The sequence below is a fragment of the Penicillium concentricum genome (genome assembly GCF_028827145.1).
Source record: "Penicillium concentricum strain IBT 3081 chromosome Unknown utg000002l_segment0_segment0, whole genome shotgun sequence".
Taxonomy (NCBI): Eukaryota; Fungi; Ascomycota; class Eurotiomycetes; order Eurotiales; family Aspergillaceae; genus Penicillium; species Penicillium concentricum.
The window spans coordinates 9305922-9319756 of NW_026622755.1; the positions used below are offsets into that span (position 1 = coordinate 9305922).

Sequence of the window (13835 nt, forward strand, 5' to 3'; positions counted from 1 at the left end):
CAAAATGTTGCAGCTTTCTCCAAAAAAAACACATCCCAAATCCGCCAGGTCTCTCCAAAGAGCGAGATCCATTCCAATATACAAGTACATACATAGCCAGGTAATTTTATCTACCCTCTTGTAATTTTCTCCTGGGTATATTCACCCCTCAGGACGCATGCAAAATAAAAATGTAAAACAACGCTCGCAGACGCAAGTGTAACTTTTTCGCCAGAAATCAACAGCGCTTAGTCAACGTCGTTTCGGTCTTCCTTCGAGTCTGGGAAGTACTCGTCGAGTGTGGCCAAGACACCCTTCTCGGCAATGTCCTTCATGGCCTGTGTCATCTCAGCGATGAACCTCTTATCTGTGCGCAAGTCGTCACCGAAGAGGTTCTTGATTTCCAGTAGTCCCAAAGGACCGCCAGGGTCGGCCTTGGCCGCAGCCCGGAGCTCGTCGAGCATGGGGTCGTTGACGTTGAAGGTAGCCTTCTTGTCATCGACGCCCCTGATATAAGTGAACCAAGCCGCCGCGACGAAGCAGAGGCGGCGGAAAGGATATTCACGCTTATCTGCTGCAGACTTCATAATCACCTCGGCAATCGAGGGCATGATGAACTGTGGGATCTTGCCGGAGGCATTGAGGCAGATGCGAGGCAGCTGATCCTGGATTGTGGAGTTGGAGAAGCGCTTCATGAGCGTTCTGCAATACTGGTCGATATCGACGCCGGGGATGCTGGGCAAAAGCGGCTTCACCTCCTCTTGCATCATCTCCCACACCAACTTGCGCAGCTTTGCATTCTGCATGACTTCGTGGACGTATTTGAAGCCAGCCAGTTGACCGGGGTAGCCAATGGCCGAGTGACTGCCGTTGAGCAGGCGGAGCTTGTGCATCTCGAACTGCTCGACGTCGTGGACGTTATTAACAACCTGGACACCGACCTTCTCGAAAGGTGGGCGGCCGTCGGAGAACTTGTCTTCGATGACCCATTGCATGAAGGGCTCTGTGACAACGGGCCATGCGTCCTCGATGCCAAAGTTTTCGGCTAGTGCCTCTTTATCGACATTTTCTGTCTGGGGTGTGATGCGGTCTACCATGGCGTTGGGGAAGGCGCCTTTCTCGGCAATCCACTCTGCGACCTCAGGGTTACGCATGCGCGCAAATGACTCTAGCATGTGGCGTGTGATGGAGCCGTTCTTCTGCATGTTATCACACGACATGACAGTGAAGGGGTTGAGTCCTTGTCTATGGCGTCGTGCCAGGGCAGCGTAGAGGAAACCGAAGGTTGTGCGCGGTGCGTTCTCGTTGGCCGCAGTGGCATCGTACTTGATATCGGGGTGTTCGCTTTGCAGCTCGTGTGTGTTCTCGTTGTAGTAGTAGCCGCTTTCGGTGATGGTGAGCGACACAATATGGGTATCAGGGTGGGCCATCTTGGCGATGACAGCTTCGCGGTTGTCTGGGGCATAGAGGTAGGAATTGATGCATCCCACGACGTGGGCGAAGCTTCCCTTGTCAGAGCGCTCCATGACGGTGTAGAGGTGGTCCTGCTCTCTCAGGATATCACGCATAGCAGAATCGAAGGGTTGCAAGCCAACGCCGCAAATTGCGAAGTTCTTAATACCATGCTTCTCCATCAATTGATCAACGTAGACGGCCAGATGAGCTCTGTGGAAACCGCCAACGCCAATGTGAACAATTCCCTCCTTAACGGCACCGGCATTGCGTGAACGGTGGCTTGGAATTTGGATCTTCCCACGGCTTGCCTTCCCAATTAAGTCCAAGTTCTTGGTGTTGAGCCGTAGGGCTGCCATTGTGATTAAGGGGATTGAAAGAAGGGGCTTGGAAAAATATGAAAGGTTTGCAAGTAAGTCGACCAGCTTGCGAGGGTCACCGCTGGTTTTGACCGCTGATCAGCCAGGGCGAATATTACATCATGTGGACTCAAACCGCCACCCCTGAAGGTGTCCACCTTCCTGGTGACTGCAAAGAGCCATATGGAATAATCCTTTGGCATCTGATTAGTTTGTTTTGGTGGAGATTAACTCAACCAGTCCGCGCGCAGCCTTGGAAATTTATGGTTCTAATAATATAAGCACCCTTGCGTCAGAGCTGTCCGCTTCCGATCTCGGGGGCCGAGAACATTCTTTTTTCCCGATGCATTGGCCCCTTTCGGGATTTTTGTTATGGTTTCGGGATTTTGTTGCTAACAGACGCGACAAGACGAGACATGGTATGGGGTTTCCCTAGAGGGATAAAAGGGTCAGCTGGACTGAAAATTTAGAAGAAGTTGATATGTTCCCCAATTTTGTGAGATCATAGCTGAAATGGGAAAGCCCCACCCGAGGAAATCCGGTCTGGAGTTGCCTCTTTTTCTTTGTTTTTTTTGTTTGGAATGTAAAGTTTAACTATAATGCATGAAGAGGACACATATTCCATCAATTGGTAAGATGGCCGAGTTGGTCTAAGGCGCCAGGTTAAGGTATACCTTGACTCTATAACTAGCAATAGTTTCCTGGTCTCGCAAGAGGCGTGGGTTCGAATCCCACTCTTATCATATCTTTTTGTTCTTTTATTTTTTATTTATTTAGTTATTTCGATTATTTTGCTACATGGAAATAAATGTAGTTTATTAAATATATTAAACTTGTTTGTGACTTGGTTCATTTTCTGCTCCAATTTATAGTACGGTCACACTCCAATGTATAAATTAAGTATCGGCCGGGCCAGACTGATCTGCGGATATATATTGCACACTTAGTAAGACCAATCCCACCACTCCGTAGATAGCAATGGAGGTGGCAAATACAGTACGGAGTAGATAAAGCTCTCATACCATGAGACAACCATATTCCACTATCTTCACTGAAACCGGAACCAGCGCTACCATCGGTAAAGGGGAAAAAAAAGTGAAACCCCCCTATATTTTGGGGGCGGGCAGATGACCTCGCAAATGGACCCAGCTCTGTGGACTTGGATTCATCACCGGACTTACTTTAAGATATCGTATCGACTGAGCCGCCAGGGTATGTTGATTATGGTAGCCACATCTTTGGGCTTATTCCACCGGAAGCCACAAAGAACCGTTCCGTAGGTGACATATGCGACCATCCCCAGACGCCCTAGAAAACCATAAAAAGCAGCATATCCAGGGTATTAACCTTCACTCAGTCCTGGGTGTTCTCGTCTTGGAACTCAGAGCAAGCAATCATTCCAGCTCGGATAAATGCTACTATATTTCTTCTCGGTGCAAAGGTATATAGCCAGATCGCCAATTTTGACACAATACCCCTGAGTGATATTTCAAGAGTACACCAGCTGACCTTAAAATCTCGTATTTTAGCTCAGCCACCAAAGCCTGGGCAAAATCGCATGAAGCGGCTATACTAATCGCCGCGAAAATCTCTACTGTATCCCAAATTATCATCCCACAGGACAGAGATTTATGTCGCATGTCGCCGAATACTGCGGCAAGAACGCCTACGCCTAGGATTGATAATATGGGTAGTATAGTGGAACACGCATGCTTTTATCAATTAAACAATTGTGAAATAAAAATTAGAAAAAAGGCAGAAATACTAAAATTTACTGTAGGAAATAGGGCTAGCTATAATGGCGCATAGGAGTAAACCACCTCAAAATGTGGTGATGCATAAATTTGTATTATATAAAAGGCTTCATGCGTTCACCGGGCCGAATTGTTCCGTACCCGATTAAGCTCTATGGTTGTAAAAAGTGGTCTAAATATAGGCAAAATCCAGGCATTCAGGCAGTCAACTGGGTAGTTCTCTTAGATTCCGCTCCTGCCTCATCGGACGCTCTAAAGACATCACTTGTGCTTTTAAACGGGAGGGAACGACTATGTCTATCGCGACTCAAGGTATGCGGCCTTTCACCTAATACCCAAGTGCATTGCAACACAATCATTACTACCGCCTCATCATAGATAGTGCTGAACGACCTCATTCTGGATACAGTCCAGCGATAACTGCTGTCGAAACCAAACATATTCGCCTTCAACTCGATAAAGAACGGTAAGTAGTTTTCACTCCTCTAGAATCTTAAAGAGGACTTAAGGATTTTATCTTTTAGGTTAATTATAGATAGTAACCAAAAGGAAAGGACGAGGCCCGCCGACGACATGGCCTCCGAGGATCTATCGCACTCATTACCCTGCACAATACCCTTCGCCAGCTTGCTGAGTCCATGAATGGGGAGCACAGTGAACTTATGTGACCCTCCCCGCGCATACTACCTGGAATTCTGCCGTCTAAACCGTGGAAGCAGCACTCGGTGATGTTGATGAACCGTTTCTTCTGATGCCTCACAAAACTGCCAACCATCGAGCAATTCGCGAGATGACATTACAGGCAGCGCCGGAGTCGGACTCTGAAAATGTCCCAGGTCTCCCAATTCGAACAAGTGTCGACCTAGAGACGGTGTAACCCCGCCGACATCTGAGTGAAGCAGGTCGCGAGTGCCTCCGTCGGATGGCCAAAGAGGCCGTGAAACGGAATTCTGAGATCTGTACGGTGGGCTTATACGCGAAAAATGTGATAGCGCACTGTTGTGGGTGAATATAGTAGACATGAAAATTGGTCAAATGAAGCGACTGGCGTTGATGAAAACCGGGGTCTTGACGGGTGGAGGGTCGACAGCTAGGTGACGAAATAGAGATTACTGCGACACGCCAGAAGTTGAGAAGTTGCGCGTTGAAAAAAGGCGCTTGAATGATCGCAATGATGAAGTTGATAGAGCTTCGGAGGGCTCATCACCTGCCAAGAGAGACCTACGAAGAATGAGACGTTGCATTGATATACCTTAAAAGGCTTCCTTGCATGTCAGCTCTTCTAGATCATTGCGCTGTCAAACCATTGTTTCAATTTGCCTATATACAATCTAGCGAAATAAATATGGGCTATCAGGGAGGTATTCATAACAAGAGGTCATGTCCCATACTAGTCTTGATCAAATCCCAGCGCCCAGATCAAACTATTTCCTGATGCACTACCGTAAGGTGCTCTTTCATATTCTCTTCCCAATTGAAGATTCTGGGACACAGAGGTCAAACGTGGCGCATCAACGTCGACGCCCGCTCCGCAACCGCATAAACGGTAGCCTGAATATTGCCACTAGGCTCAAGCGGGAAAATACTAGCATCAACAACCCTTAGGTTCTTCGTCCCGTAAACCTTTAGGTTAGAATCAACAACACCCCCGTTTTCCCTGGGCAGCATAGCACATGAGCCCGATGGATGAAAACACGTGTACAGGAGATCCTTAACAATATCCTTCACATGGTCCAGGTCACTCAAATCGGTCGCATTCTCAGGAACGCGTTTCCCGGTCTTGAGGAGGGTTGAGAAAGGCGCAGTCTCCGCAATGCGGTCCACGAATTGCAGCTGCCGGGCCATAATCTCTAGATCGAGCGGGTGTGAGAGCAGGTTCGGGTCGTATGTGGGCTTGTCTTCAATCTTTCCGGAGGAAATGTGGACTGAGCCGCGGGAGAAGGGGTGGTTGTGTAGCATCATGATGGATATGTAATTCTCCGGGAGAGTTTTGGCCAGCACTTCGGTGAGAGTTGTCTTTCCTGGGTTCATGTGGAGTTGGGCAGGAAGGAAGAGGTAGTGCGATGAAGCCTCGTCGCTTTGGAGGAGCATCTTGCGGATGTGAGAATATTGCGCCTGCAGATTGGCTGGGGTGTTCTCGTCGTCGAGGTATCTGGAGAGCAGGGTCTCGATTTCTTCTTTCGGCACGGCACCAGTTCCATCCACCAACGGGAGATAAGCCATGCTGAGGGGCATGCCTGCCAGCGGGCCTCCGCGCGTCTCCTCGTAGAGCTTGATGAGAGCCTGGACGACGTTTGGATCGCGCAGTATATCGCCCGAAATCTGGCCGTCGGCGATCTCGAAGTTGATGCTTGTGATGGCATGATCTTGGAGGTTCTCGCCCACAGCGGGGTTGTCAATGATTAGCGGGATGCCGTGGGCCTGGAGAAGCTCTGCACTACCGATACCCGAGAGCTCGAGCAGTTGGGGAGAGTTTAGGCTGCCTGCGCAGAGGACAACTTCTTTCGTTGCGCTGATCTGGTATGGGTCTGGGTTGCCTTGAGTCTTGACCTGTACACCTGTCGCGATGACCTCTCCATCTTCTTGTTTGAATAGAATTCGCTCGACCATTGTCTCTGTGAGAAGTCGTAGGTTCGGCCGCGCCGCAACATCGGGGGAGTAGTATGCCGCTGCATACCCTCTTGTCCCCGTCTTAGGATCGACGCTCAGTGGAGGGGTAAAAGCGCCCAATTTGTGTCCATCGAGGGGATCGGCATCGGTTTCCCAACCTAATTGCGCAAAAGTCTCGTTCCAAGCTTTGTTAAATGGCCCATATATATCGGGTAGAGATACGGGGAGAGGGCCATGGGATCCTTGGTTATCAACATTCATATACCGACTTGTGCCGAGTAGTTCTGCTGTGGCCTCGCTGGGTGCGGAATACGTGTGGAAATTCCGAAGATAATGAGCCATATCCTTGGCGCCCCAGCCATCGTTTCCTAAGGCCTTCCAAGAATCAAAGTCTGATGCGGTGGGGTACACAACCACGGAGAAATTCAATGCGGAAGAGCCGCCGACGACGCGACCGCGGGGCTGGCCAATTTGTCGGTTCTTTGCATGGACCTATTCATGAATTAGTTTTGGATACGAGAAGATGTTTAAGGGGGAGATACCTGCGGAATACTCATGTAATCCCAGTCAAAGTCGGGGTTGCCATACATTGTAGCCAAAAATCCAGGGGTCTCGATACGAGGATCCCCCATCCGATTGGCGCCAGCTTCAATGAGGAGGACATTGACGGAGACATCCTGGCTTAGATGATTTGCCAGAACAAGACCGCCGATTCCTGCGCCGATGATGATGTAGTCGTATTCATCCATGTTGCAATTTAGTTTAATGGGGGAATTGACTATAGAAATATTTGGGGAGACATCGGCTGAGAGCGGAGTACACGGAGGGGCATACTTCCGGCTAACTATAGCTATATTAACTAGTTACGGAGTAGTTAGCTGTTAACTATCAGCTGTCAGTTTGTTAGCTCCGTACTATAGCTTTTTCGGAAGCTGACTATTTGTATCCCATGGTGGTGACTGGGTTTTTATTCGTTAATACCCAAAACAATGGATACAATCGAGGAAATGGTCTTTGCAAGCTTCACTTAGCCCCAGCTAATGTCTTACAATCTTTCCAATGGCAGTCAGTTCCTTCAGCCTTTTAGGTAAACTAATATTCTTAAGGTTTTTCGGTTCGAAAAACGGCCCGCTATAACGGCCCATAACAATTCCATGGTTAACCCCTGCCGATCACTAGTCTGGCCAATCAACGGTCTGAAACCCTAGCACATAGTACTTTGTATGATTGGCGGGGACAATAATGGTAATGTTGAAAGTTTCTTCACCTTTATACTCTATATCCTATATTCACGAAAAAATGCAATTATACAATATCTTTGAATTCCCAATCGTGCGAGACCAGCTCATCGCCAACACAATCCTCGTCGCAGTCGCCACCCTCTTGGTAATATTGCGTGGCGTCTCCCGCCGAATCCGAAAAGCCTATCTAGGATGGGACGATGCATTCTGTGTCGGGGGCTTATTTCACACATATGGAATGCTCGCGATGCAATTCCACTATGCTCGTGTCGGGATGCGACACCACATCACCGTTATCCCCACAGAGAATGCTGTATTGATCGCCAAAATGCTCATGGTCTACCAAATCGTCTACTACAACGCCATGGTTCTGGCTAAATTCTCTTATCTCGCTTTCTACCTGCGAATCTTTGTGTCGCGGGAATTCCGCATCCTGACATGGATATGTATGGGCTGTGCGGGTGCATACTGGACTGGGAGTATGCTCCAGATCTTCCTAATCTGCACACCATTCGAGAAGAACTGGAATCCAACTCTGCCGGGTCATTGTGCGAGTCAGAATGTGGCGTTTTCGACGATTGGAGCCTTTAATCTGCTCACCGATGTGATGATTATGGCGTTGCCTATTCGTTTTGTCTGGAAATTGCAGATGTCTCTCGCGACCAAGTTGGCGTTGATTGGTATCTTTGGATTGGGTGTCTTGTATGTTATTCCTCCTCTGTTTTCTCAGATTCTTCCTCACAAAGTTCTAACGAGCTTCACAGTATTTCTTCCATCACCATCATCCGCATCCTTGTCCTCACCACAGTCGATTTCACCGATCTGTCTTACTCGATGATCTGGGCTGCCTTTTGGAGTGTGACGGAGCCTGCTCTTGCCATTGCAAATTCATGCGCGCCCATGCTGCGACCGATTCTCAAGGCCGCTTTCCCGTCCTTGTTCTCCAGTGTCCGTGCTGTATACTCGACGCAGCCGTCCACGGGACCTACGCTGAGCAAGAATAGTACGGCAAAACGGACGTATGGTATCGACGAGACGGATAGTGAATTTCCTCTCACACAATTGGATCAAATACCAGGATCGGTGGATGGAGGGTCGTTGAATGATCAATCGCAGGATGGTCGCTCGCACTATACACCATATCATACCCCTAGGTCTGTTGTTGGGACTCCTAAAGGGTTACCATAATATTTCAAGGTTGCATACAATCAATTTACTTTTGCACATTGTCTTTCGGTCTTCTTGGTGGAAGTGCTCATTTTCCCTCGAAACCACCCCACGCTCCCTTAGTTGTTGAACTGTGTACCCCGATGATTCGCGTAGTGCTGTGTAGACCTCCGCAAAGCCCACAAAGCCCACAAAGCCCACAAAGCCCAAAGCCCAACCCGATCCAACCCACGAATGGGCCGGGCTTTGGGCCCACAACTGGGGCCCATAGCCCAACCGTGGTCACCAAACAATACAAACATGCCGATTCGTCGTAGTTACAAAGTAATGCAGAATTTCCTAGTAATTTTGGGTATTTTAATTACTGATTAAGCCCCAAATTGTAAGTTACATAGATGTCCGATCCCTAGGAATGCATTAATAGAGAGATCGTCAAGATCACGGTATATATTAAAGTGATAGTTCATGAATTAATTACATATGTAGTAGTTAGTTACTATACTTTTACGGCCTCGGGCACCGAGATCCCTAGCATATATAGGGGGGAGTATACACACTAGAACATACGTAAGATACAGTTATAGTTGTCTTTCAAGATATATAGTTATTTTAAATGTTAGACTTCAATGATTTCAAGCTAGGTGACAGATGCTATATAGTCTCTGGGCTGTTTGATACGCAGCGGACAGCAATGCTCGGGTTCGCCAATGCAATTTGAGGGATAACAGACATGACGATTATGAAAAGAATGTAAAAAATATAAACATACAACAGTGAGGATTCGCTGGTGGTCACCCACCCAACTACTAACTCACCGGCGTGTGGCTTAAGTACGGCTGAGCGGACGGGAAGCCCTGTTTTCCACACCCTATGGTCGTATGTACCAGCTTAAGTGTCTATGAGAGTATTATAGACACAATGAAAGTGATTTAAAATCAATTATCTAGCATCGTACGACCACCAGGTGTGAGAAAAATATGTATCATTTCTTTCGCCAATGAGACTGGCAGTGCTATAGACGGGCTTGGTGGCTCCAAAGAACCCATAGTATGGAAACCCGATCATATTGGCCTTGTATTTCAACCCATAAGTGGCTTAGTAGAAGAAATCCGTGTATTATACTAGATACTTTAGCCTAGCTCTATCCCATCGGAAAATTATATCGGCTTGCCGGGTGATACTTGGAACTAAAATTCCCCAATGCCAGCTGCTTATAGGCATGGAAGTTGTTCCCTTCTGAATTCAAGCATAGAAAGCGGAAATCAAAACTACTTGACATGGTTCCTAGATAGATAATTATTGAAGCCTCGTCATCTCAATTATGTCGTATCTTCATGCCCTAGCAATATAGCCTTCCTCGTCATTAGTTGCTAGGCCGAGGCTCTCGCTCATGGACTGCATAGCTTGGCATTAGTTACTACTAAACATAATTGGGATAATTATTAATTATCGTCGGGACTACGTAGCGTTCCGATGACAGCCAACTACTTCCTCCTGTTTACATTTCTTCAATAGAGAACATTACAGCGCAATCATGGAAACTCCCCTGGTAGCTGTAGTCACTGGCGCCGTAAGTCTGCCCCTCTTGTTCCAGGTCACCCCTCACCATGATTGCAGAACCGTGGCATCGGGCGTGCCATATGTGCTGCGCTGGCTCAACAGTATTCAGGTCCCCTGATTTTGTATGCAGCCTCACGTGCTGGAGCTTCTCTCGATCTGACCAACCTGGCCATTCCCCCAACTGTGTCGATTCGCCCTGCTCAGCTCTCCCTTACGGACCAGGCCAGTATCTCCGCACTCACCGCGAGGATCAGAAACGAAAACAAGGGCTGTGATGTTGTCATTAACAATGCCGGGCTATATTATTTTCAAGGGAACATCACAGCCGCACAGCGCCAGGAAACTCTTGACGTGAACTATCGCGGCACACTCAATGTATCTAAGTCCACCGATCCCCCTCTTCTTGTCCTCATTCCCAACCGTTAATCTGCCCAGATCTGTCAAGCCTTCTTACCAATCATGCGTAAGGGTGGCCGCATTGTCAATATCTCTTCCCAATCCGGCCAGCTCAAATATTTCCATCCTCGCCTGCAGGCGCGATTTCTGAGTCCTGATCTCAACCTCTCCGAGCTGGATGATCTGGTTGAGGAGTATATAGTACGTTAATTTGATCTTCTATCTCTCTTTCTGGTCTGCTGACAATCACTTTACTCTAGCACTTAGCCGACCAGCACACCGCGACCGCTTCAGGCTGGCCCCCTCTTGCTTACTTCACCAGCAAGGCCGCTCTAAATTGCGTCACACGAATTTTGACCCGCGAAAATTCTCATCTGATGATTAACTGTTGCTGCCCTGGGTGGGTGGGCACGCCACTGGGTGCGCAGGCGGGCCAGCCACCCAAATCTGTTGGTTAGTATGGAAATTCTTTCTCTCACGGGGCTTCTATCTCACCATTCTATCAGACCAGGGAGCGAGAATTCCCCTGTGATTGGCGATTGGCGAAATTGACCAAATCAGTGGGCGGTACTGGGCGAATGATTCGGTGGCGAGTGTGGGTTATGGGAAGATCCAGGACTGGTAGTATATGGTTTCAATTGATACTGCATTAGAGGTAATTCAAGTTGATGGTTTGATGATACTGCCATTAAATTTGGCCGTCGAAGGATTGGCAAATTTGTAACAAATCTTTGCCATCTTAATTTGCTTCTATTTTCGGGATAGAGCCCAGGAGAATGCTTGATATCAGAAACCCAAAAAATACTCGGTGTTCGACCTGAGTGCCTCGATTAAGCACATTAAGAACGATTGCACCCTTTTCCGATGAAACCCTCCGCCCTCCCAAGCTGCAAAGCATATGTAGATATATCACGCACCCCCTGCAGCGGCTGAAACATTACAACGATTATGCTGTACATATCACTTAGTAAGAGTAATTCAAACCAGGACCCTTTTTCACTTACCGACATGAAAATAGAGCATATCAAGCTCACAGCAGCGGCCACATACACACAGATGAAACTTCCCCGAAAAGTTAGCAAGGCGTCCACCAGAAACTGAACAGTCCCCACTTACATATTTTTCCATGCAGACACAATCACAATAAGCGCCTGCTCACGCATATTCTCAGAGAGTGATGCAAGTAGCTTGCTGCTAGTCCCAGAGACAATCTGCCTGACCTGAGATTGGGGGTAGCCAGGAAGTAGGGCGAACAGGCCATTCGACGCAATATTGACGAATACCGCCCCGCTAATAGACAAGCCCATCGTTATGCCGATTAGCTGGGCTGCAAAGTGTGTGTTAGCTGGGAATTTGGCAGAGGAGTAAAAAGACGAACCCAGTAACATGAGAGTCAGCCCATTGGATGCTTCTCCGGGTTCTACAACAGCTTGGATGACCGCGAAAGCTGCCTGCGTGTATGCGCCAGCCCCAAGTCCTAGCACAATTTGGAGACCATATATCACGCCTGATGAGGTGTCGATGTTGACGATGGTCGCTGTTGGTGATGATGTTAGCATATGATCAAAGAACACACGCACCTCCACGTATGACTTACACATTAGCACAGCCGGGATGAAGGCGATTACGCTGCCGCCCAGATACCAGGGCTTGTAGTAGCCAAAATGGGACATCATAGCCCCGCTAGTTGGTATAGTAGCGATCAGCAGGAAGATAAACGGGAGCAGACGGACGGCGGATTTGATCGCGTTGTCTCCTTGGGTGAACTGAAAATAGATAGGGATATAATAGACACTGATGTAGGACACTGCACCTACTGCCGCACAAGAGATAAACAGTAGCACTGGCTCCCTCTGGGCAAAAAGGTGGATGGGTAAAATGCGTGTCTCGGCTGAGGTGGCGATGTTGAAACCCTGTTGTATACCGAATATAATCCACAGAACACCGGAGACAACGAATAGTGCAATAGTCTTTCCGCTATTCCATGGGTAAAGGATTCCACCAAAATTGATTGCCATGACCAAAGTAGTGAATGACCCAACGCTGAGTATGGTGCCCACCAAGTCAAAGGTGGTTAGTTTCTGCCATCGCGATGTGCCAGGTAGCGGGTTGTTGGACGGAATGACAAAAACATAGGTTGGCAGTAAGATAGCACCAAACAAAAGGTTGATGTAGAACGCCCACCGCCATGTATACAGCTCAAAGGCACCGCCGACAACAGGACCCAGCACAGTCCCCAGACCCCAAACCAAGCCACTAAAATGAAATTTCAGTGTATGATCACTCCGTCTTCATAAAGCTATGCTCACGTCAAGCTTAGATATTTTGGCCGCTCTTGGCTGGTGGTATTCATGGAAATCAGAGCAAGAAGGCCGAAATACATTCCATTTCCGCCTGCACCAGCGAGGACTCGGCCAATGATCTCGGCGTCCATCGTTGGCGCTCCTCCACACAGCGCAGAGGCTGCCATGAACACAACAGTAGACACAATAAGCACCCATTTGGCATCGAATATCGTGTACAGCTTTCCAAGCGGAAGTACCATTGCCGTTCCTCCAATCATGAACCTGTATAGAGCGAAGCTTGTCAGCGGCGACGTTCATGGCCAGCGTTATTATCCAACACGTACCCAACCGATAGCCATGGCAAATCTTCGACGGCGTTGAACTCGTTGACAATTGTCTTTTCAAAAAGAGAAACAGATATTAGTGTGCGGTTCTTGACTGAGGGGAGAGGATGATGCGCCCACCGGAGCAATGTTGGCAACAATTGTATTGTCCAGAGAGTAAACAAAGATTGCCGTCAGGGTACTGAATAGAAGTATGAACCACTAATACAGTCAGGTGTTTGATTCCACGAAGGTGGGCCGAAAGTGAATAGACGAACCTTAAAGCCGGTGATATGCCGCTTTTCCTGTGATTCCTGTGACGAATCGCTCGGAATGACCTTTTCAGTATCCCTGAGGAGCTCGGGGTCTAGCGACATAGACACTGTAGACATGATAAAGTAGACCGATTGCGTCTGTACGAACAAACGTAAGAGGAAACAACCCGGCTGATATATTGCATAGCATGGGATATTTTAGGCCTTCCAGCGGTCATTTGTCAACTCGGGGCAATTTCCCCGACGAATGCAATTTCAATGCAGTATGTCTCCTTTAACTGGGTAGAGCATGGTCGCGGAAACTAGCATTCTACGAAAGGTTCCGACTCTACAACGGAGACTTTTATAGTGCGGCAGATCTACCGGCCGACCCACGACTTTTGTGGGAAAAGTCTCCGCGCTATTTTTATTAATAAAAGCGCCAAGATTGACAC

At 48.1% G+C, this 13835-nt stretch overlaps 6 protein-coding genes across 6 annotated transcripts; 3 read left to right on the forward strand and 3 right to left on the reverse strand.

The window, feature by feature from the left end:
• Positions 1–227: 227 nt before the first annotated feature.
• On the reverse strand, positions 228–1790 carry N7517_007247 (mannitol dehydrogenase family protein; the record flags this gene model as incomplete). The annotated part of the gene is made up of 1 exon (XM_056724977.1): positions 228–1790. One exon carries the CDS (start codon positions 1788–1790, stop codon positions 228–230), a length of 1563 nt encoding a protein of 520 aa, XP_056581227.1.
• Positions 1791–3837: 2047 nt separating this feature from the next.
• N7517_007248 (uncharacterized protein) lies at positions 3838–4186 on the forward strand (the record flags this gene model as incomplete). The annotated part of the gene is made up of 3 exons (XM_056724978.1): positions 3838–3856; positions 3923–4010; positions 4084–4186. The coding sequence occupies 3 exons, from the start codon at positions 3838–3840 to the stop codon at positions 4184–4186; spliced, it is 210 nt and encodes a 69-aa protein (XP_056581228.1).
• An 855-nt stretch (positions 4187–5041) lies between these two features.
• Positions 5042–6903, reverse strand: N7517_007249 (GMC family oxidoreductase; the record flags this gene model as incomplete). The annotated part of the gene is made up of 2 exons (XM_056724979.1): positions 5042–6646; positions 6697–6903. The coding sequence occupies 2 exons, from the start codon at positions 6901–6903 to the stop codon at positions 5042–5044; spliced, it is 1812 nt and encodes a 603-aa protein (XP_056581229.1).
• Positions 6904–7453: 550 nt separating this feature from the next.
• Positions 7454–8583, forward strand: N7517_007250 (uncharacterized protein; the record flags this gene model as incomplete). Its single annotated transcript, XM_056724980.1, has 2 exons — positions 7454–8097; positions 8142–8583. 2 exons carry the CDS (start codon positions 7454–7456, stop codon positions 8581–8583), a joined length of 1086 nt encoding a protein of 361 aa, XP_056581230.1.
• A 1513-nt stretch (positions 8584–10096) lies between these two features.
• N7517_007251 (uncharacterized protein) lies at positions 10097–10976 on the forward strand (the record flags this gene model as incomplete). The annotated part of the gene is made up of 4 exons (XM_056724981.1): positions 10097–10132; positions 10180–10497; positions 10558–10719; positions 10779–10976. 4 exons carry the CDS (start codon positions 10097–10099, stop codon positions 10974–10976), a joined length of 714 nt encoding a protein of 237 aa, XP_056581231.1.
• A 451-nt stretch (positions 10977–11427) lies between these two features.
• N7517_007252 (Major facilitator superfamily domain general substrate transporter) lies at positions 11428–13518 on the reverse strand (the record flags this gene model as incomplete). Its single annotated transcript, XM_056724982.1, has 9 exons — positions 11428–11469; positions 11523–11580; positions 11635–11845; positions 11897–12055; positions 12116–12774; positions 12828–13085; positions 13148–13200; positions 13268–13348; positions 13405–13518. 9 exons carry the CDS (start codon positions 13516–13518, stop codon positions 11428–11430), a joined length of 1635 nt encoding a protein of 544 aa, XP_056581232.1.
• Positions 13519–13835: the final 317 nt, after the last annotated feature.